Source organism: Puma concolor, chromosome D1, assembly GCF_028749965.1.
Source record: "Puma concolor isolate L17-30 chromosome D1, mPumCon1.1.hap2, whole genome shotgun sequence".
NCBI lineage: Eukaryota > Metazoa > Chordata > Mammalia > Carnivora > Felidae > Puma > Puma concolor.
Genome location: NC_141676.1, coordinates 10,598,936 through 10,626,443, shown reverse-complemented (window position 1 = coordinate 10,626,443; position 27,508 = coordinate 10,598,936). Strand labels below are relative to the sequence as shown.

The following is a 27,508-nucleotide window of genomic DNA, read 5'->3' as shown; positions in this document are numbered from 1 at the left end:
GGGTAACACTACTTGAGTGGAGAAGATCCATGCTCTCCCTACGCCCCCATTCGGACGGCTGGGGGACTTACCACGCTCTGCCTGGGAGAATCTTCGGTCCCTGGAAGTAAGTAATGGCCGGAGGAGGGAAAGTTGACCTTGTGACTCCTGCAGTTCTCAGGCTCCACCCAGTTCGGGTTCTTGTTTGAAACCCTTTGCTTTCTCTTTTTATCCTAATGCTCCACATCTCCATAATGAGAGATTCTTGAGTCTCGGCTTCAGCTGTTTTGTGTGGTCAGTGTTTTATTACCTTGAGGGGTGTCTGCAGGGTCCCCCAAGGGAATTGTGTATGTCCCCATAGCTTAGATGGAAGTAACTCAGCGGCAGACATGCCGTCCAGATGTGATGAAAGGCTATGTCGAGTTTGAGCTTGCTTTTTAGGGCAGTAATAATAATAATACAATCATGGCTATATTCTATACTTACTACGTGCCAAACGCCTTTCTAATTTCCTTCTCTTTAAAAAAAAATTTTTTTTAACGCTTATTTATTTTTGAGAGGGACAGACAGAGCAGGAGCAGGGGAGGGGCAGAGAGAGACGGGGAGACAAAGAACCTGAAGCAGGCTCCAGGTTCTGAACTGTCAGCACAGAGCCCGTCGCGGGACTCAAACTCACCAACCATGAGATCATGACCTGAGCCGAAGTTGGATGCTTAATGAACTGAGCCTCCCAGGCGCCCCTCTTTCCCTTTAATATTGACTTCATGAATGGTATAAGCCCACATACCATATACTAAGAATTGTCACCTAAAATACCGTGAAATGAAAGTCAGTTCAGTTATGTTTGCAGAACACGTGGACATTTGTTTGTATGATACAGTTATTCAGCAATCATTGAGCTCCTAAAATGTGCCCTCTACTGTGCTTAATGCACAGGGTTACTGAGTAGTCTATATGTTAATACATGTATAGAACTTAGAAAAGTACCCGGCAGGGTGAGCACTCAGTCATTTTTAACTTCCTTTTTTCTTTATATTTCCTGGGGTAACAGTAGTTTTAACAGATACTGTTTTTATTTTTTAAGATTTAATTTTAAGCAATCCCATCGTCCAACATAGGGCTCAAGCTTACAACCGGGATCGAGAGTCACGTGCTCTACTGACTGAGCCAGCCTGGTGCCACCGGATAGTTTCTAAACATACTGGGGGTTGCAAATAATCTTAGCAGACCCAAAAGAAAAATAAAGTGTCTCAGTCCAAGCAAGGTTACAGTATATGGGTTGTCAGATCCTGGATCGCTGGTGGAGTTATAGGATCTGGTTCAGCAGCCCAAAGTTACTTATATTTGAGCACCCGTCATCAAACTGAGTCTCTTCGGAAAGTGAGTCTCTGTTACAGCACAGGACATTTAGTTCCGTGCCTCTCACATGAATAAGAAAAGCTTTCAGTTTTGCTTAGCCGTCACCTCCTACCCCTCCTTTATCCCACCGTTACAGGTCACTGACCTGGCCGACTATAATAATTGGAAATGTATGAATGCCCTCTTAAACTTTCATTGTAATACGTACAATCATCTAGGGTTTACACTGAATAAGTGATGGCAGGCTGAGTCTGAGCGTTAATTCTCTTCTGTGGGACATTTGGCTAATTGATCGTCTTGAAGTGCAGCGTGGACCTATCCTTGAACTCGCGATTGTTTGGAAATAACATTCGGTGCTAATTTCTGCCCTTCTTTTTTTTTTTACCTGGGAAATGAATGAAACCTGTAGTGACAGACAACTGTTTGATGCCCCTGACACTGAAAATAACCACCAGTGGACCGTAGAGCTGACGCATTATATTCGAGTACATCTTTTCATATGTATTCGTGTATGTCTTTATATGTCATCTATGTCTCTATACACTAATTTGTGCTTTATTTAAAAATGGATATCCACTAAAAAGGAGAAAGGAAATACATATATGCACATTTTCACTTTCCTACCACTTCAAATCAGTGAAAATTGAAATGCATCCTAACATGTCCACATCTCGTAGGTGTCCTAATCATCTTTAGTCACACTTTAAGTTTTCTCTTTTGTGTATCATGATGAATTTGTGGCCTTTTGTAGACAGGTCCTTTGAAATGATGATGATTTTTATTCTTTTTTTGGGGGGGGCGGTATTCAAATGGCCTCAACTTAGCCCGTGAGAGCCCATGAACCTGGTTTCTTTGTCTTTTGGGCACTGTTTCTAACATTCTCAACAGCATCCTTGCTTTCTTTCAAGAAGAAGATGTCCGGACACATGATGTTTTTCTACAGCAACAACCCTCCTGATTCCTTGTGCAAGAAAAGACAACTGGAGAACCAAGCATGAGCACTAGGGTTACACGTGAGAGTACACAGTGACCAAAAGCTCTATTTCTGTTGGACACATTTTGGGAACCACGCTAGAAATGATATTTATTTTGGAAGCGGTCTGGGTTCACACTGATTCTTTTTGTTTGAGACTTTATTGACTATCAAAACTCTCTACTCTATCGATTACATCTGAATTTGTGGAATCCAGCCATATTTCCCGGAAGTGAGTCCCTCTTTTGCTGTCTTTGCCATCCACCCTTCCCCCTCATACTAACAGTATTCTCTGCAAAACTGTAGCCCCAGTCACGTCGTTCAGCCCAGGGCCACCAGACAGATCTTTCTCCCAAAACTTTATGCCTGCAGCTGCAGCATAGAGGGTTGGCTCGGTCCCAGCCTTGTCTTTTTAAACAGCCATTTAAACAGCCATTTCCTCCATGTAATTTCTCTCCAGTTCTCTCTTCCTTTGTTTAACCAACACAAGGGCAAGCCACTACATCTGCTGGAAAACAGACACCAGGAGGCGCGTTAAAGCTAGTCTCACAAGCACACTCATACTCCGAGTGTGATTACTGTATCTTCCCATAGCTTTACCACCATGTCATTTCCCAAAATTCTGTCTTCTCTCCCCTCCCCCTCCTCTTATATCGCCCAGAGGTATTGGTTGGTGCCAGGGTATCAGATACAGTAGCCACAACATTTCAGGCTTGTAAGGACAAATATTCATTTTTCACTTGTGGGAGTTTTGTCCAATGCTGCAGGTCAGTTATGGGCCTGCCTCTGTATGACTTCCTTCTGGAATCCGCACTCACGTACAGCCAATCCTGGGAGATGATGTCCTCACAACAGAGGAAAATGATAGGAACTTCCAAGACCTCGGTAGGTTTGGGCTCAGGCTTGGCTTGTGTCCTGGCCTTCACCTTGGACCGGTCAAAACACGTTCCAAGGTCACATCCAATATCAGCGAGGTAGAGAGATATATTCTTTCCATGGAGTGGACCGTGGACACTGCAAGGCATACGGCAACATGTGAAGGTGTATAACTCTGTAACAAAGGGAAAATGACAATTGGAGACAATAATTCAATTGACCATAGCTGCCAACCTTTCCCACCAAAAGCCCTTGGAGAAGGCTACGGGACAGAGCCTCTGGCAATTTTGTCAATTTAAGATGCAAAATACTGCCTTTTGTTTTAAGCTTTAATACCTAGCCATTATTCTGGAACACTATGAAAATTCTCACTGGATGTTCATCCTCTTACACTTGTTTTAACTAAAGTAAAGAGGAATTTGTCTTAAAGATGCAGGTGTGTTTTGTAGATAGGTCTAGGAAAGCTACTAGAATCAGGGAGGTGAGAACCGTTAGAGACTTTTAGGGAGTCCTCTCACTCCATGTCTTTACTCTGGGTGTTCTCTACTCTTCTTTCCGAGCCCAGAACGGGACTATATCACCTTGGTGCTAAACATAACTTCCTGGGAAGGGAACTCTGATTGGCTCAATCAGAATAAGATGCCCACATCTTTTTTTTTTTTTAATGTTTATTTATTTTTGAGACAGAGAGAGACAGAGCATGAATGGGGGAGGGTGAGAGAGAGAGGGAGACACAGAATCGGAAGCAGGCTCCAGGCTCTGAGCTGTCAGCACAGAGCCCAACACAGGGCTCGAACTCACGGACTGCGAGATCATGACCTGAGCCAAAGTTGGATGCTTAACTGACCGAGCCATCCAGGCGCCCCAAGATGCCCACATCTTATCCAAGCAACTATGGCTAGATTGAGAGACATTCTTGTGAAGACCAAACATGGCAGCCAGAAACCCTAACTTGGGTGACCCTAGGGATTTGTAGGAGGAGGTAATTCCTAGAAAAGGTGAAAATAATGGGAGTGGGGCACTGACACCAAAAGGTAACAACTCAGTCTCATTTAAAGACCAGGAAGGAAGCGTAACACCTGAGAAGTAGCTCTTGGTCTTTGACAGGAAGTTACTAGGTACGTAACAAAGAGTGATATAAGTGGGTTGATTCAAATCTTCTTTCAAGGAACGTAGTGTAAAAGTAGAGTCTGCACTATGAAGTGCCTTTTCTCAAAAATAATTAGTTTGTTTTTTCTCTATATTTCTCTACAGAAAAAGAGTCCATTCACTCTCTACAATTTCTATACCGTATCTTCATTAAAATGTCAGAAGGATACACCCTAAAATTGGAGACCAGAGCACTGGGGGTAAGGACTAAGTGCTACTTAGGTTAATAAATGGTGAGTGTTCCATCTTCCTAACATAAAAGGGAAGAGACATTGGCCACATCCACCATGAACTCCCCAAAGGAAGGAAAGTTGATTAAAGTGTTCTGAGGCTATAGCTAATTGGACACAAATTACGGATCCACAAACCATTTCTGAATAGGTCAACCACGCCATGACCTATTTTAGCAAATACGCTCTGAGATGGGTTATGAATCTCATAAGCAATGAGAAGGTCCATTTTCTGCCTTTGTTTGTAAACAGGTCAAAACAAACTTATAGATCATAAATGAGGTGGTTGGACTCAGGCAATGGACCCAAAACCAGAAGGGGCTGGAGACACTGGAGCTCTGCGGCCAGTGGCCATTTGATAACATTGGGCTCAAAACACGCTCCCCTTATATTTAGCTCTGAGGTCATATTGCGTATGTGTTCTCCCTCTCACCTCTCCTAAAGCTTAGAATGCTATACCCTTTTGTATCACGCGCTAATATCTGTGGGGTCTCGAAACATTTCAGTATAAGCCAGCAAAATTAAAGCATGGCCTAGGAAAATTCCCAACATAACAAGTCTATGATTATCTCCAGCTGGCTGGAAGCGATTTGGCCCACTGCCAGAACGCAGGGTACAATTGAATGTAGCAGAGCCTCGTGTATGGGGGGACAGGAAGGAGGGGCTGCTGGTGTTTTCTCTACCTCATCCCCCCTTGCCATGGTGTTTTACCGTTGGATTGCTTGCTCCTTGTCTCTGTATCTGGCCTGGACAGCAGTCATGGCAATATGTGGGAGAAGGTATAGGCCTGTCACTGGCCATCCACTGACCTACCAGTAAGATCCACCACCTGAAAGAAGATAAAGGGTTTAGGATCTTCTACTGGGTGCCTCCTACTAAACCCTCCTGAGCCTCCCACTGAACTCAAGAGTAAGTCAGTGGATTCATGGCCCAGAAAGGAGTTGATTCAGAAGAGTGTGGCAATAGTGGGCAAGTCCATGGGATCCCGTCCCAAACTGCCACCCCCCATGTGCCAGATCCAGGCAGGGGTCACCAGTAAATGCGTGGTTTTGTGTTGTCTCAATGTAAACTTCAAGGGAGAGGAGGATCATCACCCAATAGCCACTTCTTGTCTTTCTGTGACAGTTAATTTTATGTCAACTTACCTGCGTCACAGGGTGCCCAGGTATTTGGTCACATTATTTTGGGTGTTTTTGTGACTGTGTTTTTATTATTTATTTATTTATTTATTTATTTATTTATTTATTTATTTATTATTTTCAAGTATAGTTGATGCACAGTGTCACATGAGTCTCAGGTGTACCACATGGTGATTGGACAAGTCTATACCTAATGCTCTGCTTGCTGCAAACGTAGCCGGCATCTTTCACCATGCAACATTATAATACCATTGACTATATTCCCTGTGCTGTCCCTTTTATTCCTGTGACTTATTCATTCCATAACTGGAAGGCTGTGTCTCCCCCACCCTCTTACCCATTTTGCCCATCCCCACCACCTCCTGCGAAGGTGGCTTTTTTAGAGGAGATTAACATTTAAATCAATGAACTTTGAGTCAGGCAGATTGCCTTCCATACTGTTGGTGGGCCTCATCCAATCAGGGGAAGGCCTGGCTAGAATGAGAGGCTGACCTTCCCTCCCTGCTTCAGGGGTTGCAGGCGCCCTTGTCACTGCTGTGTGTGTACGTGGCCCTGCTCCATCTGGAGAATAAGGCCTGGCTCCACACATGGCCCCTGAGAATACTTAAGAGTTATAGAAAATCAGAGGTCACAGGAGAGGCTTCCTTCATGCTTTTCTGAACAGAGCCAAGGGCTGTGGTCCAGAGCGTAATTACAAAAGTCAGCACAGAGTATGAAAGTGAGCAGAGCAACAGGTAACTGAAGCTTAATTCCGCAACAAGCGAGGATGAAAGAATGAGGGCAAGGTCAAAAAGTACCTTTTTGGGTTCGTGGTGGAGGATGAGAACTCATCTGCGAGCTAGAGTTGATCTCACAGATCCAATGGTAGGAAGGAGAGGGGTGTCGAGGCAGAGCCTGAGAGATCCCCAGGGCCAACAGCCCTCCCTTTGGTCACGTGTCCTCCTGAACCAAACAGACAAATAGACTTCTGCTCTTTATTTAACAGGAACCAACTAGAAAATTAAACATCTCTGAAGATTTCTATGAAACCAAAACAAATACTCCCGGTTTAAATAAATGTGGAGACCTCCCCCTCCATTCGTGGCTGCCCTTTTCTTCTCTGACACATAATTCTTTCATTGCAACTTCAGAAATACCGGGATAAGCTGGATATTGCCATGACCTTTCAGTCATCGTATTGTAATCATCTGTGGTAGATTTGACTCGAGTAATAACAATGGCTCTCTCTTCTCACAGGCCGTGCAAATCATGAATGGCCTGTTTTACTGCGCGTTGGGCTTTCTCTGTTTTGCATTATTTGTCGAAGAAGAGAACAGAGAAGCTACTGGTTATATCCCTGTCATTGTTACACTAACTTACGTATTTTGTTCATCAACATTTGTGAGTAAAACGTGGTGTTATTGATTTTAACTTATTTCTTTTTTCTAACGTATCCAGGGAATTACTCAAGAGATCAAGCAATGAGCTAAAGACTCAGTCAATGTCTGACTCTAAGGAGCTCATTTTACTATGGAAACAAAATGGTGGGCAGGAATGGAGAGTAGATACTCAGGAAAAGTCTTTTTATGTTCGTTGCGCATTTTGATAAGTTCCTTGCGAGGGTGAGGGTGTGCGGGCAGAAAAGATTTTGAAGGAGTATGCTTGAAGAACAATAGAGAGAGTGACTATAAGGCTTTTGGGGGGATGGGGGAGGAGAGGCAGAGTGAAAATCCAAAGGTCTGAGCTTAATGTTTGGGGCTATAGTGATTTTTAGGGAGGTTACGTAAGGAAAGAAAAGGGTCATGAGAGAGCCGTCAAGAATTTGGGGAAATGAAAACAGAGATTTCTTTTTATGTTTTTCATTCATACTTTTATTTATTTATCAGTTAGAAAGGTAGTGTACCGTAGAATGGGATTCCCCAATATGTGTGCCACAGAACACGAGTACCACAAGATAGTCTGCGCAGAAGGAGCTCTGAGGTCATATAGTCTATCACACCCATGTTTGCAGATTCATAGTATCCACTTTGATATTAAAGACTTGGAGAGGTATTGCAGGAGAGGAACTTGTCTAAAGGTATTTAAGTGGCCGTTTACAACACTTGCGATTTGACTCACTATCCCTTTGTTGACTAACATCTACTAATATCTGTGAAACTTGTAGTGAGAAAGGCGGATTTTGTTGTTGTTGTTGTTGTTTTCATTTTTTTTTTAATGTTTTTATTTATTTTTGAGACAGAGAGAGACAGAGCATGAGCAGGGAAGGAGCAGAGAGAGAGGGAGACACAGAATCCGAAGCAGGCTCCAGGCTCTGAGCTGTCAGCACAGAGCCCGACGTGGGGCTCTAACTCACAGACCGTGAGATCATGACCTGAGCTGAAGTCGGAGGCTCAACCGACTGAGCCACCCAGGCGCCCCCGGATCTTGTTTTTCAAAAGCAAAGCCTCCAAGTCAGACAGTTATGCCACTTAATTTGTGAAGCTTAGTTCTCTCGTCTGTTAAAGGAGGCTAATAGTCACCATCTAGATTATTGCTTTGAGGATCCAGTAGGAGAATCTATGTACAGGGCCAACACAGTATCGTTCTATTTCTGTTTCCTCATCCTCCTCATTTTTTTCAGGAATTCAATAAGTACATATTTATTTATTTTTGCATTTTTATTTTTAGTTTTTAATTGACATCCAAGTTAGTTAGCATCTACCATAATAATGATGTCAGGAGTAGATTCCGGTGATTCATCTCCTCCGTATAACACCCAGTACTCATCCCAACAGGTGTCTGCCTCAATGCCCTTTGCCCATGTAGCCCGTCCCCCCACCACAACCCCTCCAGTCGCCCCGTTTGTTCTCTATATTTAAGAGTCTCTTATGGAAAACAGAGATTTCTAAAGTGGGTCTTTCAGGGGTGCCTCGGTGGCTCAGTCGGTTGAGCATCCGACTTTGGCTCAAGTGAGGAACTCACGGTTTGTGAGTTGGAGCCCCGCCTCGGGCTCCATGCTGATAGCTCAGAGTCTGGCGCCTGGTTTGGATTCTGGGTCTCCCTCTCTCTCTCTTCCTCCCCTGCTCGCTCTCTCTCTCTTTCAAAAATAAATAAAGATTAAAAACTTTTTTAAAGTAAACTTTAAAAAATAAATAAAATAAAATAAATACAGTGAGTATTTCGAGTAAGGCTATTGTAATATTTCCATAGGCCATGGTTGCTAAAGTGCCCACCAGAGACATGCCCAAATCTCAGGGAAGCCCAAAGCCATGGCTTCGCACAAGTTATTTTTTGTTCACAGTTACATCTAATCCAGAAGCAAATGACCAATCGGGGTGATCGGATTCATAAGCAATGTGATCTAATAACACAACCGATATTCCAATTGTATCAAGAGCCCCACTGAGCAGAGCCAGAAAGTTAACCAAAGGCCACATTTCCCCTTAGAGGAGAAAGGGTCTTATTAGTTCCTTATCCACCCTTTTGCACTCCTCAACCAAAAACTGGGCTTCAAGGGAGAGAAGATTTGAATGTAATGACTTTTCGCAAAAAGGCCTCTGACACATGCAACTGTAACAATTTCACCTACGGGGAGGGTCAAGTAGTAAGTGGTCTGGAAGGGAGACATTTCCTTAGAGGCTTTCTTACAGTGCTAGTCCCCAAGTTGAGGGCATTTACCAACACTCAGAGATTTCTGGAAAGAATTGTATGTCATAAAGAGAAATGCTTTAAACTGAGAGAGTACCATGAATCACGTAGAAAGGATCCAAAGCCCAAGCCACAGAAGAGAAGCTGTACCGGCAGAAATTAGCCACAAATAGTAATTATTCAATTTCATACTAGCGTGTATCAGGCACCATCCAAAAGCGCTTCAGGTCTGTTTTATATAATTGCCCCAACAGCTCCGTGATCCCTACTCTTGATTCCCATTTTACAAATTAGGAAACCGAGACTTAGAAAAAAATGTACATAAACTTCTACAGAGTGACCCAGCAGTACAGTGTCAGAGACTTTTTAAACATCAGGTCAAGATGCCCGGGCCTCCATGACAGGATCTCATCTTCCGGGACTGTGAGATCCCCAGCCCTGAGTCAAACTTTTGTTAATGCTGTGGGCAGGTTGAAGGCGGGTATAAGCTATAATACCGTTGGGGAAGATAATTAAATTCTTGATATACCAGACACAACAAATCTTTTGACGGGTGCCAGCAGGTGACGTTAGCACTCAGGACATGAGGTTTGTGGAAGACAACCTGTCACTCTTCAGATCAAATGTTTTCTGAAGCTATTTCTGTTGATGACATCTTTCTTCCACAGCGTGATGGGGGGAGAGTTCTTGCAAGTGAGAGGCGCCCCACTGGCTGCTAGGGATGACTTCCTAATGATGCAGGTCATGAGCTTAATAAATGACACTCCAAACCAATGAAGTATCAACCTCATAAAATCATTGTGAGGTGGCTAAGTCCTGTCGCCAACCCAAAATTCCCTTAATGGCCAGGGATGTTAAAATATCTTTTCGTCTCTGTGACACCTGTGACAGAGGAATGGGACGTTCATTTTTCAGAGCGTCCGCTGGTGGTCATCCCAGGACTGCAGGAGTGAAAACCGCTTTCTTCTGAGAATTCAGTGATACGTTAGATCTCGAGAATGTCACTGGGATTGGGAAAGTTTGGGGGACCGTCAACAGGAGTGGGGATTTACAAATGCCTGTTTCTATCCCCAGTTCATCAGCTCGGGCTCCATCAGCGTACAAGCACAGAAGCATCCTACAAAATCCAAGGTATGTTGAAATGCTTGGAACAATGCCAAAGATAAAAAGGTCCCCTGGCACAAACTGGAGAGAAGCGATTACTTCTGAGCCACGTGTTTTTTTGGTTTTGATTGTTTGTTTGCTTTTTGTTTTTGTTGTTGTTTGTGGTTTTTGTTTTTTTGTTTTGTTTTGTTTTGCTTTTGCGGGGGATGGGGGGCTTTTCCAAACGTTTGGATAGGAAAAAAAGTCATTTGATTTTTATAAGGACGCCCTCCAGTGTGTATTTTGAGTATGGGTGTTAAGGAGGGTGTAGCGTGAGGAACCGGTTTTATAAGGCGTCTGGTGTGAGGATTTGGATGGAATAAATCATTTCGAGCTCTCTAAAGGGGTAGATAGAACCAAACAAAACTGACCTGGGAAGGGAGGCAAGGTGGGTCGGGCAAGCTCAGGAGATCAGTGTTTCATTAGGGAAGGACATAAGACAGAACAACGTGTGAAAAGAGAATTGCCTTCGGCGAACCCAGGTCCAGACACTATCATTGGAGTACAGATCAGGCATCATTAAAATATACTTAAAGGAGTCACATTCGCCTTGAGAACTTATTCCCCCCATGGCGGTTAGGATCACAGTTCTGGAGGTCGCCTGCCTGAATTCAGGTTCTGACTACCTTACCACTGACTGTGTGGGCAAGTTACTCTGTGCTCACACTCCTCGTCTGAAAAAACATATGGCCACTAATACCACCTGCTTCAGAGGATTGTTTTGAGGGTTAAAAGTGAGTAAATGAGCAACAGTCCTTGGCGTGCAGCCAATGCTTATTAGCTCTGCAAATCAGAACCTACTGAGGAAACAAGGTGCTTTCAGGGACTGGTGAAAAAAGAAACTGAAAACTCTTGTTTCATCATTCAGGGAAAGATCTGCCTGCCCTTTTAGTGGGTTTTGCCCCAAAAAGATAGGGCCAAAGAGACACAGGAGGCTCTTTGGCTCAGCAGCCACTTAGTGGCTATAACATGGGCATTAAGCTTTTATATCTTTTTTTAACTTCTACCACTATTAACATAGTTTTCTATAGTAGCCCTTTTTCTAAGCTTTGCCGTGGATTTCCAGAGTGTACATGTGACCCAGGTGTTACCTGGCATTGCTTTTCCCCCGGGGATATAGGTACAGTGGACCTCAAAGCCCAGGAAGGCCCGATGAGATTTTGCAGATCCCTGAAACTGACACTCTCATGCTTCGGTTTCTCTGAGCATACAGTCGCAATTTTTTTTTTAATTTTTTAATGTTTATTTTTGAGACAGAGTTCAAACGGGGGAGGGGCAAAGAGAGAAGGAGAGACATAGAATCTGAAGCAGGCTCCAGGCTTTGAGCTGTCGGCACAGAGCCCGACGTGGGGCTCAAACTCACGAGCCGCGAGATCATGACCTGAGCTGAAGTCAGATGCTTAACTGACTGAGCCACCCAGGCACCCTGTATACTGCTCCAATTTTGCTTCACAACATCAAAAAACAAAATAACCCACAGAAAAAACAAACCCAGGCATGAATGAACTTGGCTAAACTTGGCCTCTTGCTCAGTTTTCACAAAAACTCACAAAAAGTTTTGTTTTGTTTTGTTTTTGTTTTTTCCTTGAGGAATGGTGGGGGAAGATCATGACTCTAGTTTCCCAGGGTCTAGCCATGATCCAGCTCCCCCTGTAACTCTCCCCCCAACCTCCAGCCTCGCTGTTTTCCGCTCTCCCTTTCCCTCTCCTCACTCCACCTCAAGAAGCAAAAATAGACTCTTCTTCGAGACTCACACAGAGTAACTCTATTTCCTTCTCTGGAAACACTTAACATCACTCCTCACAGAAGTGCAGACACTCTTCTACCTCAGGGACACTTGCCCAGGAGTTTCCCAGACTAATGTGGCTCAACTTCATAAGAATAAATCAAATAATGATTTATCAGGTCATGAACAAATGCTGTGGAAAAAGTTATCCTAATGGCAGCACAATATTCTGTTATACTTAGGTACCATCATGCACCTGTAGTGTGCTCAAATTCCAATATTCAATCAAAAATAGTTACTGAGTTTCAGGCCTGTTCTGTGTATGTAGCATGTATCAATGAGCAAACAAAGATTGATTGCCTCCATGGAGCTGAGACCCTAATAGCAGAATAAAGACAATAAACATGACAAGTAAGGAAACAATACAGTGTGCTAGAAGGTGATAGCTGCCATGGAAAAAAAAGAGACATGATAGGGGCTGTCACTGGGGGCTGTTTAAGTAAGATTATCCAAGTTAAGTCTTTTTTTTTTATTTATTTAAATCCAAGTTAGTTACCATACAGTGGAGTATTGGTTTCAGGAGTAGAATTTAGTGATTCATCACTTCCATTAAACATCCAGTCCTCATCTCAACAAGTGCCCCCCTTAATGCCCATCACCCTTTTAGCCCATCCCCTCCACCCACCTCCCCTCCAGCAACCCTCAGTTTGTTCCCTGTCTTTAAAAATCTCTTACAGGGGCGCCTGGGTGGCGCAGTCGGTTAAGCGTCCGACTTCAGCCAGGTCACGATCTCACGGTCCATGAGTTCGAGCCCCGCGTCGGGCTCTGGGCTGATGGCTCAGAGCCTGGAGCCTGTTTCCGATTCTGTGTCTCCCTCTCTCTCTGCCCCTCCCCCGTTCATGCTCTGTCTCTCTCTGTCCCAAAAATAAATAAACGTTGAAAAAAAAAATTTAAAAAAAAAAAAAAAAAAAAAGAAAAAAAAAATCTCTTACAGTTTGTCTCCCTCTCTGTTTTTATCTCATTTTTCCTTCCCTTCCCCTATGTTCATCTGTTTTGTTTCTTAAATTCCACATATGAAGGAAATCATATGATATTTGTCTTTCTCTAACTAACTTATTTCACTTAGCATAACACACTGTAGTTCCATCCATGCTGTTGCAAATGGCAAGATTTCATTCTTTTTGATTGTCAAGTAATATTCCTGTGTGTGTGTGTGTGTGTGTGTGTGTGTGTGTGTGTGTGTGTACCACATCTCCAAATTAGTCTTATTAAGTAGGTGGCAATGGGGCAGAGCTTGAGGGAGAAAGTTAGCCACACTGATAGCAGACAGGATAGCATCCCCAGCAAAGGGATCAGCCATTGGAAGAGCCACAGAGTGAAAGCATATCTGGCACCTTCTGGCAAGCAGGCCAGTGTGGCTGCAGCCAAGTAGCTTAGGTTATGGGAGCCAGATCCTGCAGGGCCTCTTTGATGAGCTCTTGCCCTGAGGAAAATAGGGAGAGACTGGAGTATTCTCAGGAGAGACTTGATGAGGGTGTGCCTTAAAAGGATCATTCTGACAGAAATTCGCTTGATGATTACATGTAAGAGGTGCCAGGTTAGAGGCAGGGAGGTCAGTTACAGGGCTACTGTCAGCCAGGGAAAAGATGGCAGTGGTTTGAACAGAATAGATGAAGCAGAGGAAATGATAAGTGTTTGGCTACTGGATATATTTGAAGGTGATGCCAACAGGATTTCCTGATGGGTATAGGGTGTGAGAAACAGAGCGAAACCAGGAACTAAAGCAAAGTTTTTGTCTTGAGCAATTAATTTGAAAGGATTGAATTGGGAATCTCAAGATATGAAATAATATTGAAAGCAATGAGACTTGCCAAGACCTCCAGTGGAAGGGAAAAGCAAAGAAGAAAAGAGAAGGCTGAGCCCTAGGGCACTCCAAGATGACGACTAGGAAGAAGAGGAGAAAAATAATATTTTTAGTTGAAAAGTTTCTTAATTTACTGTCATTTCCTAAAGAATACAATGTTACTTATATTTTATTCATGTGTATCCCTTCAAATTCAAGCTGAAAATGAATGTAGGGCATATGTCTTCTACCCTAAAATTTTTAAAATTATTTTTTAAAAATAAAACCCATTAGGCTGCCCCTTAGTTGGGTATAGATATTTGAGTTCAACAACTGTTATTTTCTGAAAGCATACCAACTTATTTTCATGTTAACCTGGAAAAATCTTTAGCTGCCTAGGTAAACATATACCATGTTAATCAATTCTGGGTTTTTTTTAAGTGTACAATTCAATGATTTTTTTTTTTTTAGTGTATTCGCAGATGTGTGTGACTGCCGCCACAGTCAATTTTAGAACATTTTCAATGCCCCAAAAACTAACCTTGTATCATTTATCTATTTATTGTTCCCCATACCACAACCCCCATTTTCCCTAGCCCTAGGAAACCACTAATCTGTGTTCTTTGTAGCTGTGACTAGTCTAAACATTTCATGAAAAAAGCAATCATAAAAAAAGCAATCATATGGGAATACAAGCTGGTGCAGCCACCCTGGAAAACAGTATGGAGGTGCCTCAAAAAACTAAAAATAGAACTACCCTACAACCCAGCAACTGCACTACTAGGCATTTATCCAAGGGATATAGATGTGCTGTTTCGAAGGGACATGTGCACCCCCATATTTATAGCAACACTATCAACAAGAGCCAAAGTGTGGAAAGAGCCCAAATGCCCATCAATGGATGAATGGATAAAGAAGATGTGGTGTATAGATACAATGGAGTATTACTCGGCAATCAAAAAGAATGAAATCTTGCCATTTGCAACTATGTAGATGGAACTGGAGGGTATTATGCTAAGTGAAATTAGTCAGAGAAAGAGAAAAATCATATTACTTCACTCATATGAGGACTTTAAGAGACAAAACAGATGAACATAAGGGAAGGGAAACAAAAAGAATATAAAAACAGGGAGGGGGACAAAACAGAAGAGACTCATAAATATGGAGAACTGAGGGTTACTGGAGGGGTTGTGGGAGGGGGGATGGGCTAAATGGGTAAGGGGCATTAAGGAATCTACATCTGAAATCTTTGTTTCACTATATGCTAACTAATTTGGATGTCAATTTTAAAAAATAAAAAGTAAAATTAACAATAAAATAAAATATTTCAAAAATTTTAAAAAGTAATCATAAAAAAAAGCAATCATATAATATGTAATTTTTCATGAATGGCTTCTTTCACTTAGCATAATGCTTTCAAGGTTCATCCATGTTGTAGCATATGTGAATTAGTACTTCATCCTTTCTATGGCTAAATAATATTCCATGGTGCTGCTATGCTACATTTCATTTATCCATTCATCAGTTGCTGAACATCTGGGTTTATTCCACCAGGAGTAGTGCTGTTGTAAACACGTGTGTACAATATTGTATTTGAACGTGTTTTTAATTCTTTTTAGTATATACCTACGAATAGAACTGCTGGGTTGTATGGTAACTCTGTTTAACCATTGAAGGAAATGACAGTCTATGGTTTCTAAGTGATGACACCATTCTCTACTCCACCAGCAGGATTCGCATTTCTCTATATCCTCACCAACACTTATTATTACCTGACCTCAGACTTTAGCCATCCGAGTGGGTCTGAAGTAGCATTTCACTGTGGTATCGCTATGCATATCCCTGTTGACTACTGATGTCATGCATCTTTTCATATGCCATTGGCCGCTTCTTTGTCTTCTTTGGAGAAAGGTCTGTTCAAATCCTGTGCCCGTTTAAAATTAGTTATTAGCGAGGGGCCTGGGTGGCTCAGTCCGTTAAGCATCTGACTTCAGCTCAGGTCATGATCTCACGGTCCGTGAGTTCGAGCCCCACGTCGGGCTCTGTGCTGACAGCCCGGAGCCTGGAGCCTGCTTCGGATTCTGTGTCTCCCTCTCTCTCTGCCCCTCCCCTCTCGTTCTCTGTCTCTGTCTCAAAAATAAATAAACATTTAAAAAAATAATAACAAAAATAAAAATAAAATAAAATTAGTTATTAGCCTTTTATTATTATTCAGTTATAAGAGTTTTTATGTACTCTAGATACAACCCCTTATCAGATATATGATTTACAAATATTTTCCATTCCGTGGATTATATTTTCACTTTCTGAATAGTATCCTTTGAAGCTTGGAAGTTTTAATTTTGTGGAAGCTCTAACTTATCAATTTTTCTTTTGATGTTCTTGTTTTTGGTGTCATGTTTTTTTTTGTTTGTTTTTTTTTTAATTTTTTTTTTAACGTTTATTTATTTTTGAGACAGAGAGAGACACAGCATGAACGGGGGAGGGGCAGAGAGAGAGGGAAACACAGAATCGGAAGCAGGCTCCAGGCTCTGAGCCATCAGCCCAGAGCCCGACGCGGGGCTCGAACTCGCAGACCGCGAGATCATGACCTGAGCCGAAGTCGGACGCTTAACCAACTGAGCCACCCAGGCGCCCCTGGTGTCATGTTTAAGAATCCATTGCCACAACCAAAGACCCAAAGAGTTATGCCTGTTTTCTTCCAGGCATTTTATAGCTTTAGGTCTTATATTTAGGTCTTTGATCCGTTTTGAGTTAATTTTTGTTGATGATGTAACCTTAGGGCCCTATTTCATTTTTTGCATGTGAATGTCCAGTTGTCCCAGGATCATTTGTTGAGAAGACTATTTTTCCTTCATTAAATTGTCTTGGCACCTTTGTGGGTTTGTTTCTGGACTTCACATTCTATTTTATTGATCTACATGTCTTTTCTTATGCAAGTACCACAAAGTCTTGATTACTGTAGCTTTGTAGTTCATTTTAAAATCAGAAAGTGTGAGTTCTGCCATTTTTCTCTTCTTTTTTCAAGGTTTTTATTTATCATTCCGAGGCTCTCTCAATGCCATACAAGTTTTAGGATCAGCCTACCAATTTCTGTAAGGAAAAACAGCTGGAATTCTGATAGGGATCCCACTGAATCTGCAAGTCAATTTGGGGAGTATTGATCTTAACAGTATTAAATCTTCACATCCGTGTGAACGTGGATATTTTTGCATGACTCTTTCAAAAATGTTTTTTCGTTTTCAGAATTTTGCACTTCTTTTGTTAACGTTATTCCTAGATACTTTGTTCTTTTTGATGGTATTGTAAATGGAATTTTTTTTTAATTTTATTTTCAGATGGTTCATTTCCAGTGTATAGAAATACCATTGATTTTTTATGCATTAATCTTGTATCCTGTCCTTTTTGCTAAAGTTGTTTATTAGTTCTAATCATTTTTAGTGTATTCCTTAGGATATTCTGGATAGAGGAACAGGTATCTGTGAATAGATCCTTGACAAATCTGGATGCCTTTTATTTCTTTTTATTGCCTAACTGCCCTGGCTAGAACCTCTAATACAATGCTGAGTAGAAGCTGTGAAAGCAGACATTCTTGTCTTTTCCTGATCTTAGGAGGAAAGCATCCAGTGAGTGTGCAGGAAGTAAGCAAACCAGTAAGTAAGTTCGCTATGGGTTTTTCCTAAATACCCTTACCACATTAAGGAACATGCCAACTACTCTAGTTTCGTAAGTGTTTTAATCACGAAAGGGTCTTGGCTTTTTGTCAAATGCTTTTTCTGCATCTATTGAGATAGTCATATGGCTGTTTTCCATCTTATTGGTCTGATGTATTACATTGATTTTTGGAAATTAAACTGACCTTGCATTCATGGAATGAATCCCATTTGCTCATGGTGTATATAATGCTTTTTATATGTTGCTGGATTAGGGAGTTTTTTTTGCATTCACGTTCATAAGAGATATTGGTTTATAGTTTTGTTATTGTGATGGCTTGGTCTGGTTATGGTATCAGGGTAATACTGGCCTCCTAGAGCGAGTTAGGAAGTGTCCCCGCCTATTCTATTTATGGAAGAGTTTGTGAAGCAATGGTATTAATTCTTTAAATATTTGGTAGAAGTCACCATTGAAGTCATCTGGAACTGGCTTTTTCTTCATGGAAGGTTTTTATTATTATTTCAGATTTGTTACAGCTTTGTTCGGATTTTCTGTTTCTTCTTGAGTCCTTTTCAATAGTTTGTACATTGCAAGGAATCTGTCCATTTCATGTAGGTTGTATAATTTGTTGCCATATAATCGTCCATAGTCAATGTCATCAGCAAATCTTGCTTTACTTGCTTAATCATTTACTTTAGTTCTCTGACCATCTTTATGGCTATTTTGAAGTCTTTGGCTAATGAAGACTACATCTGGCCACTCTCACAGACAGTTTCTGTTACCTGCTTTTTTTTCTTTTTTTCTGATGTGTAGGTCAAAGTGCACAGGTGTATAGACACTTCTGTTTCTTTGCCTGTCTCATAAATTTCTTGTTGTTGGAAACTGCGCATTTTATTTTTTTATGTTTATTTATTTATTTTGAGAGAGAGCATGCACTGTTATGCCCAGAATTCGTGATCCCCAAAGACCACTAGGGAGCCAAGTCCGATGCAAAAGCAAAAGAGCCTTTATTCGAGCTAGCTCGAGCTCAGTCCCCTACCTGCACCGACGCATCGGTGAGATACCGGGGAGAGAGAGTTTCAAAAGCACAAAGGTTTTATTGGGGTCTAGGGGCAGTTGGTGAGGTAATGGCTGTGGCCTCAGCCGATTGGCTGGGGAAGGGTTGGAGTCCTGTTATGCAGGTCGCTGGGCGTGTTTTGATCAGGAAGTTTGAACGGGTGAGCGGGAGGTTACTCAAGGGGAGGAGGCATGGTCTAGGTGAAGGACACAGAACAAGATGGAGTCGGCCAGCGTAGGCCCGCCCTTTCAGCACCAGGGAGGGACAGAGAGAGAGAGAAGGAGAATCCCAAGCAGGGTCCATGCTGTCAGCACAGAACTCCATACACGGCTCAGTCTCACAAACCGTTAAAATCATGACCTGAACCGAAATCAGGAGTCAGACACAACTGACTGAGCCACAGATGCTCCGGAAACTGGGCAAATACATTGTAGCAACTCTGGGCACTCAGAACTCAGAGTTCCCAGCCCAAGGGCTTATGATTGTTATTTGATGTGTTTTGTTTTGTTTTAAGGGCTGGCTGAAATAATTTCCTGCAGTCTGTTTCTCCCTCTCTGTGTTAAATTGCTCCTCAGGGGTGAGTGCAGCTTTAGGTATATCCACAGTCGCCCTAGGATGCTGTTCTCTATTCTGTGACCCACTTCTCCCCCAGGCAAAATCTCTGAGCCAAAGCTCTGCTCCTAGGATTGGGGGGGGGCGTTGCAGAGGGACAATGGAGGGCTTCTCTCTGAGTGACACCCCCACTGTAAGAGCTGAGGGCTTGCTGGAGGGGCACAGCTTGCCTCTACCCCATAAGTGAAGGCAAGAGTGATCGGGACCTGGTACCCACTGGCACTGCCACCAAGAGAAGGCCCTCATCCCACAAGTAGGGGCAAAAGGAGAGAGTCCACCTCTCTTGACTGCACTCGGACTTAGCCTCAGTAGCAAGTAGCTGGGAGCATGATTAGAAATGCTAAGCAGATGATCTGCTGCTGGGGGTGGGGGGGGGGGGGTGGGGGGGAGAGAGCGCTAGCTAGCACTCTGGGAAAAGGGTAGGGGGAGAAGGGACCTGCACCAACCCAGAGTGTTCTTATGGAACCCGGAAGGGGGTGAGTGGGCGTGGCTCTTGATTCAGATACCGCAGACTCCTACAGTTTTTTGACTTGTAGTAGGTGTTTTAAAAATGTTTTCAAGGGGCGCCTGGGTGGCGCAGTCGGTTAAGCGTCCGACTTCAGCCAGGTCACGATCTCGCGGTCCATGAGTTCGAGCCCCGCGTCGGGCTCTGGGCTGATGGCTCAGAGCCTGGAGCCTGTTTCTGATTCTGTGTCTCCCTCTCTCTCTGCCCCTCCCCCGTTCATGCTCTGTCTCTCTCTGTCGCAAAAATAAATAAACGTTGAAAAAAAAAATTAAAAAAAAAATGTTTTCAAGTTTATTTATTTATTTGAGAGAGACAGAGACCGTGTGAGTGGAGAAGGGGCAGAAAGAGAGGGAGAGAAAGAGAATCCCAAGCAGATTCCGCACTGTCAGCGCAGAGCCTGATGCAGGGCTTGAGCTCGTGAAAGCGTGAGATCGGGACCTGAGCTGAAACCAAGAGTCGGATGCTTAACCAACAGAGCCACCCAGGCGCCCCTAGTAGATTTTTTTGACTGACCGTTTCGGCATTTGTTGTAGGCCCTTAGGACTCCAGAGATTTTAATTGTTGGGGTTCTTAGTAATTTTCACAAATTTGGCTGAGGAGTTGGTCCGTGGAGTCCCTCACACTCTCATGCTGGAAGCGGAATGCTTCAAAAATAATAATGTTGTATATTTAAATCAAATGTTTGATCAGGATTTGGGGGGAACAAATATTTAATTTTTCAATTAAATTTATTTATTTTCAGAGACAGCATGAGCAGGGGAGGGGTAGAGAGAGAGGGAGAAAGAGAGAGAATCCCAAGCAGGCATCTGTGCTGTGGGGCTCAAACTCACGAACCATGAGATCATGACCTGAGCTGAAATCAAGAGTTGGGGGGCGCCTGGGTGGCGCAGTCGGTTAAGCGTCCGACTTCAGCCAGGTCACGATCTCGCGGTCTGGGAGTTCGAGCCCCGCGTCAGGCTCTGGGCTGATGTCTCAGAGCCTGGAGCCTGTTTCCGATTCTGTGTCTCCCTCTCTCTCTGCCCCTCCCCCGTTCATGCTCTGACTCTGTCCCAAAAATAAATAAAGGTTGAAAAAAAAAATTTTTTAAAAAAAGAGTTGGGCGCTTAACCGACGGAGCCACCTAGGCGCCCCTGGAACATAAATATCTCTCTATAGGTGATCCTGGCTCATAAGCCTTTCTGACCTCATACGTGGACACAGGGTAAGTGTGCAGAAGCATTATAAGTGTGCATTTTCTGGAGCATACCACAACCTGGCTTTGTACTAAGGAAGGGTCTTTCTAACTGACACGCCCTGAGTATAGCTCTACATTTCGAAAAGATGAATTGGAATCCTTAGCACAGCCTGCCAGATTCCTCATAATCCAGCCCTGCCCACTTCACCCACATTGTATCCAACTTCCCTTCATGCCCCACGTTCCAGCCACACCGAATGATTCATTTTCCTGAAGACCTTCTTTCCCACACATCTGAAATTTTGTATACACCTTCTCTCTTCCGTAAGACATTTTCTCAATTTTGTCCACCACTCAGTTCGTCCACCACTGTGAACTGAAACCTGGCTATAGCAAGGAAAGACAGGCTCTACTGGGAAGAAGCCAGGGTCCTAGCATCTGGGAAGTGAAGAACCAAACTTAGAAAATACACGGGATCTGAGGGGCACCTGAGTGTCTCAGTTGAGTGTCCGACTTCGGCTCAGGTCATGATCTTATGGTTCATGGGTTCAAGCCCCTCATCGGGCTCTCCACTGTCAGTGCAGAGCCTGGAACGTGTTTCGGATCCTCTGTCCCCCCTCTCTCTGCCCCTCCCCTGCTTGTTCTCTCTCTCTCAAAAATAAAATAAACACTAAAAGAAAAAGAAAGAAAGAAGGAAAGAAAGAAAGAAAGAAAGAAAGAAAAAACATAGGATCTGAGAAAGTTCCAGAAGCCAGAAACAGAAAACCCAGAAGTGCAAGCTATCTTTTAGCAAGGAGAATCTGGCCAGGTTGTTACCATCACTAGAGATCACAGCTTCTCTCTAACACCCAAGTGCCCCACCATCCCCACCGTATAACATCTGAGCTGCCCATTCTAGGTATGAATTCCAGTCTTCTGTTCATCTTTAAGTTACTTGCTCAAGATTCACAATCCTTGGGAAGAGGACTGCATTGGCAATGCCCTGACTCTGCCTCCTACAGATTGAAGTCATAGCAAAGTTTGATAAACTTCTTTCATAAAGACTTAACAAGTGAGAGCTCCCAGAATGAAAGGGCGGCTGCCTGCTGAACAATCAAAATTTAATATGCCCACTTAAGTTCTTTCTTTGGTTGATCAGTATCAAATCACTTCCTTCTTCCCATTATTAAAAAAAAAAAATCCTCTTTAAAATGTAACGATCCCTTACACATTAAAAAAAAAAAATCCATGGAGTCCCTTCTCAAAGGGGCAGAGTTTCTCTTCACAGGTCATGCAAGGATCACAGTGCCATTCAAAAGAGAGCAGATACTGGGGCGCCTGGTGGCTCAGTCGGTTAAGCAGTGACTTCAGCCCAGGACGTGATCTCATGGTTCGTGAGTTTGAGCCCCACATTGCACGCTGGGCTGACAGCTTAGAGCCTGGAACCTGCTTTGGATTCTGTGTGTGTGTGTCTCTCTCTCTCTGCTCCTCCCCTGCTCATGCTCTCTCTCTCTCTCTCTCAAAAATAAATAAACTTTTTAAAAAATTAAAAAAAAAAAGAGAGAGCTTCTCGAGGGAAGCTGGGAATTATGGAAAGGCATTAAGTAGTAGTAAGGTGACCTTACTGGGGTACGAATAACACTGGCAAATCCTGGACCTGAGGCTTATTCATAGCATGATGTTTATGAAATTTTGTCAAATGAAATACAGTGTTTGTAATTTTGCCTCCCCCATTAGTTTGTAAGACTTTCAAGTAGAAGCCTGCGTTTATCCCTAACACAGTGTTCAGCATGTTGCAGGCCCTGTTTAATAATTTGTCGACTAAATAAATACTTCCTCTGAAAAAAAAATTTTTTTTATCCTGCTGGGTTCCAGACAAATTTGAGGCAGAGTCTTGATATCAACCACAGTAAGATTCCAGACAGTCAGATAAAAAATTTCCAACTTGAATGTTCTAGGAAGGACAGCAGACTGACTGATTGCTTCATCAAAACCTGTTTATGCTGCACATGACCAGTTTTCTTTGTATGTCTGTTACAGCTTATTGCTGGCATGGTTATGAACATCCTAAGTGCCTGTTTTTCTGTACTTGGTATAATGATATTAAGTATTGCAAGTTTAACGTATTATCCAGACACCAATGAATACCTGTGGTCACATGTAAGTACCAAGTTTAATAACAACTGGATTAAAATTGTACATATAAATGGAAAAACTATAGTAAATGATGTGTGTTGCAATGGTAAAGTATGGAAATGACAACCAAATTTGATGTCTTTGGCGTAGAAATATAAAAACAAACTGTATCTCCTCCAAATTTTTGCCATGGGAATATTAACAAATCAATTTCAGTCCAACTAAGGAAACACTAGAAACTTAAGAGAGAGATCAAAATTGTCATTATGTGAAGATAAAATGATAGGATCCCTAGAAAACCCCAAAGACTCAACTAAAAAAAAAATGATTTAGTAAAGAAAAATGTAGACAATACATTGTCTTTACACTAGAAATTACCACTTAAATATTGAAGTAGAAAAAATGAATAACCCAATCAAAATAACAACAAAAATATTAAAAATATGAGGGTTGTAATATAAGAACTGAATACTTTGAGAAACTACATTCTTTTTTATTTTAACATTTATTAACTTTTGAGAGAGAGACAGAGCATGAGTGAAGGAGGGGCAGAGGGAGGGAGACATAGAATCCAAAGCAGACTTCAGGCTCTGAGCTGTCAGCACAGAGCCAGACATGGGGCTGGAACTCACAAACTGTGAGATCATGACCCGAGCCAAAGTCAGACACGTAACCGACTGAGTCACCCAGGTGCCCCGAGAAACTACATTCTTGAATGCAAATTCACAATGTCATAGAATTACAAGATTCCATAAATTAATACATAGATGTGAGGTGATTCCATTTAGAATCCCAAAAATGTTTTGGGGAGAATGAAATAAAACTGCTCCAAAATGTGTATGGATGGAAGAAAAGATTGTGTGAAAAGGGCCAAGAAATTCTAGAAGCCACATAATGATTGGGGAGGGCCAGGCAACTTGTTACATCAAGAGATGATGCAGTATAATAAAAAATGGTATAGTATTTACACACAAAAAGAAACATTAATCAAAGAACAGAGAGTTGAGAAATCAATCCTAATATAGGCAAAAACATTATTTTATGGGAGATCACTTTACCAGTCAATATGGAAAAAGTGAAGTTTAATAAAATAATATTCAATCAATAAGCTCTCCATTTCCAAGAAAATAGTAATGGGCTCTACTTGGCAGTGTGTAAAAAGAAATCACAGATTCAATGAATGAGCAATGAAAAAGAAATAAAATTTCATGAATGAGCAATGAAAAAGAAATAAAGGAAAGAAATGAATGAACAAGCCTAAAAGCCATTGGAAAGTGGCATAAAGTATGGAATTAGTACATCTGTTACAAAAGCAAATGAGAAAACCAAGAATGGGGGAAAAGAAACACATTTCACGTCACAAATATTTACGTCTTTGATATGCTACAGGCTGAGACAGCAATAACCCAAGGAGTGGGACTCCCCACCAACCAGTAGGCTGCAGGGGTGGGGCCACCACCATGGTGAGCTGAAGAAGCAGGGCCACCTCCTCAGCAGGCCCTGTGGACCGAGCATGGAGCCACACAGGATTATTCTTAAGCCTCGACATCTAAAGAATTGCCCTATTGGGTTTTGGGCTTGCTTGGGGCCCATTACCCCATTTTCCTTCTTTTTTTTTTTAATTTTTTTTAACATTTATTTATTATTGAGAGACAGAGAGAGACAGAGCATGAGCATGGGAGGGGCAGAGAGAGGAGGAGACACAGAATCCGAAGCAGGTTCCAGACTCCAAGCTGTCAGCACAGAGCCCAACGTGGGGCTTGAACTCACAAACTGCGAGATCATGACCTGAGCCAAAGTCAGATGCCTAACCAACTGAGCCACCCAGGTGCCCCAGCCCTATTTTCTTTCTTATATCTCCCTTTTGGAATGGCAATACCTATCCTATGCCTGTCCCACCATTATGTCTTAGATAACTGGTTTTCTGATTGCACAGGTCCACAGATGGAGAGGAATTTTACCCCAATATGGACCATTCTAGGAATCTCATCCATAACTGATTTAGATGATTTAGATAATTTAGATGATAGGATTTGAGGCTTTATGATCTAATGATATTTAGGTCAGATTTTGGACTTGGAGTTGATGTTAAAATGGGTCAAAACTTTTGGAGATATTGGGATCAGGCAAATAGATTTGGTACATGGGAGGGACAGGCAGAGCAGAGACAAACTATTATGGGTTGAAATGTGTCCCCCAAAAAGATGTGTCCTAACCCACAGTGCCTCAGAATGTGACGTTGAGAACAAAGTCTTGCGGATGTAATTAGTTGAGATGAGGTCATACGCAAATAGAGTGGGCCATTAACCAATAGAACTCGTGTCTTTATAAGAAGAAAGAAATTTGGACACAGACATGGAAAGAAGATGGCCATGTATACATGAAGGCAGAGGTTGTAGTTATACTGATACAAGCCAAGGAACCCTTCTGGGGCTACCAGAAGCTGAAAGAGGTAAGGAAGAATCCTCTCCTAAAGACTTTGGAATGAGCATTCTGTTGCCAATACATGCTTTTTGGACTTTGACCCTCCAGAACGGTGAGACAATAAATTTCAGTTGTGTTAAGCCACCCAGCTGTGATACTTTATTACAGGGCCCCTGGGACACTAGTATAGCAGGCCAGTAAATAGCCATCAACTTTTCTTCTCTCACATTCTGAACCAACTGAGATAAAATACGACAATCAAGCAGATGTAAATAAAAACTATCAGCTTTATGATGATTATTATAGTTGGAGAACACGTTTTAAATCTTTGACCAAATGAACTTGCTGCAACCTCTCTCCATGAATTAAACTTATCTACCTAGATACAGATAGACGACGGGTCTCCATGTGCTGGGACCAGGCAGGTATCAGAGGTTGAGGAGAACTTGGGGTCATAAAGACAAAACGATTCTGAAAAAAAAAAAGGGAAACAACCCAGAAGGGGCTGGGTTCCTTCTTGTGAAATCATGAGTTAGATAAATCTCTGCTTCTCAAATGGGGAATTGTAGATGAGGAGCGTTAAGAAACACTAGAAGCCACTCCTAGAGCAGAAAGTCCTACTATGGGCCGTGGTAGAAATGTGGAAAGGGGAGAGAATGGTTCCACCTACTACATGTAATAATGTTTATGGTACATAGGTTAAGAGAAAATAGAACATGCAAATTATATGTGCATTAAATGGAAAAGCACGAAACACAAAGCATGCAATGAGTCTTACCAAAAGAGAAATTATGAAGAGAGAAAAGATGGGCACTCAGTGCCAAACCCTGGAGAATTTCACCCAGCCCACAGTACTAAGGTAATCTCTCTGCTTTCCAGTCTGGTCACATGTAGAAGAGAAATAAAAGTATCCAACTTGTACAGTCATTACTAGAAGTAGGACTTGACATAATGCAAGGTGCATATAAGAGTACTTGATTAATTGAAAACATATTTTGTTCTTAGGAAAAATACACAAAAATCCTCATAGTTGTGAGAGACTGATAGGATGAATGATCTTTATTCCCTGCTTGTGAAGTGTTGTTCTTGTATAATTTTTAAATGGCTAATTAATATGAGGAATGTTTCTTTTCTTTCTAATTCAGATAGCTGGTAGTATGCTTTTACAATATGTACTCTTCACCACGATCGTGGAAGTGATCTGTGCATACGTGACTGTCAAGTGGATTGAAGCAGCAATGCGTCCTGTAGAATTCAGTGAGATAAGTGAGTAATTTTGTTTCTGGCTGGTCAGTCAGGAGAAAACAGCTTCTGTTAAGGATCTGCAGGGAAACCATCCAAATCCTAGGGGAGAACACAGGCTGTAACCTCTTTGCCATCAGCCATAGCAACTTCTTACCAGAGGTGCCTCGGGAGGCAAGGGAAATAAAAACAAAAATGGACTATTGGGACCTCATCAAGATAAAAAGCTTCTGCACTGCAAAGGGAACAATCAACAAAACTAAGAGGCAACCGTCAGAATGGGAGATGTTTGCAAAGGACGTATTTGATTAAGGGTTAGTATCCAAAACATCTAAAGAACTCAGCACCCAAAAAAACAAATGATCCAGTTTTTAAGAAATGGGCAGAAGACGTGTGTAGACATTTTTTTTTCCAAAGAAGACATCCAGCTGGCCAACAGACACATGAAAAGATGCTCAACATCACTCATCATCAGGGAAATCAAAATCAAAATTACAGTGAGTTATCACATCACACCAGTCAGAATGGCCGAAATTAATAGCCCAGGAAACAACAGGTGTTGGTGAGGATATGAAGAAAGGGGAGCCCCCTTACGCTGTTGGCGGGAATGCAAACTGGTGCTCCCACTCTGGAAAACAGTAAGGAGGTTCTTCAAAAAGCTAAAAATACAACTACCTTGTCATCCAGCAATTGGACTACTAG

General features: G+C 42.3%; 1 protein-coding gene across 1 annotated transcript; it reads left to right on the top strand.

The window, feature by feature from the left end:
- The first annotated feature begins 62 nt into the window (after nt 1-62).
- LOC147576434 (B-lymphocyte antigen CD20-like) lies at nt 63-27,508 on the top strand. Its single transcript, XM_086677279.1, has 6 exons — nt 63-106; nt 4,442-4,536; nt 6,942-7,085; nt 10,386-10,442; nt 23,045-23,164; nt 26,710-27,508. The coding sequence occupies exons 2-6, from the start codon at nt 4,492-4,494 to the stop codon at nt 26,836-26,838; spliced, it is 495 nt and encodes a 164-aa protein (XP_086533405.1). The 5' UTR covers nt 63-106; nt 4,442-4,491; the 3' UTR covers nt 26,839-27,508.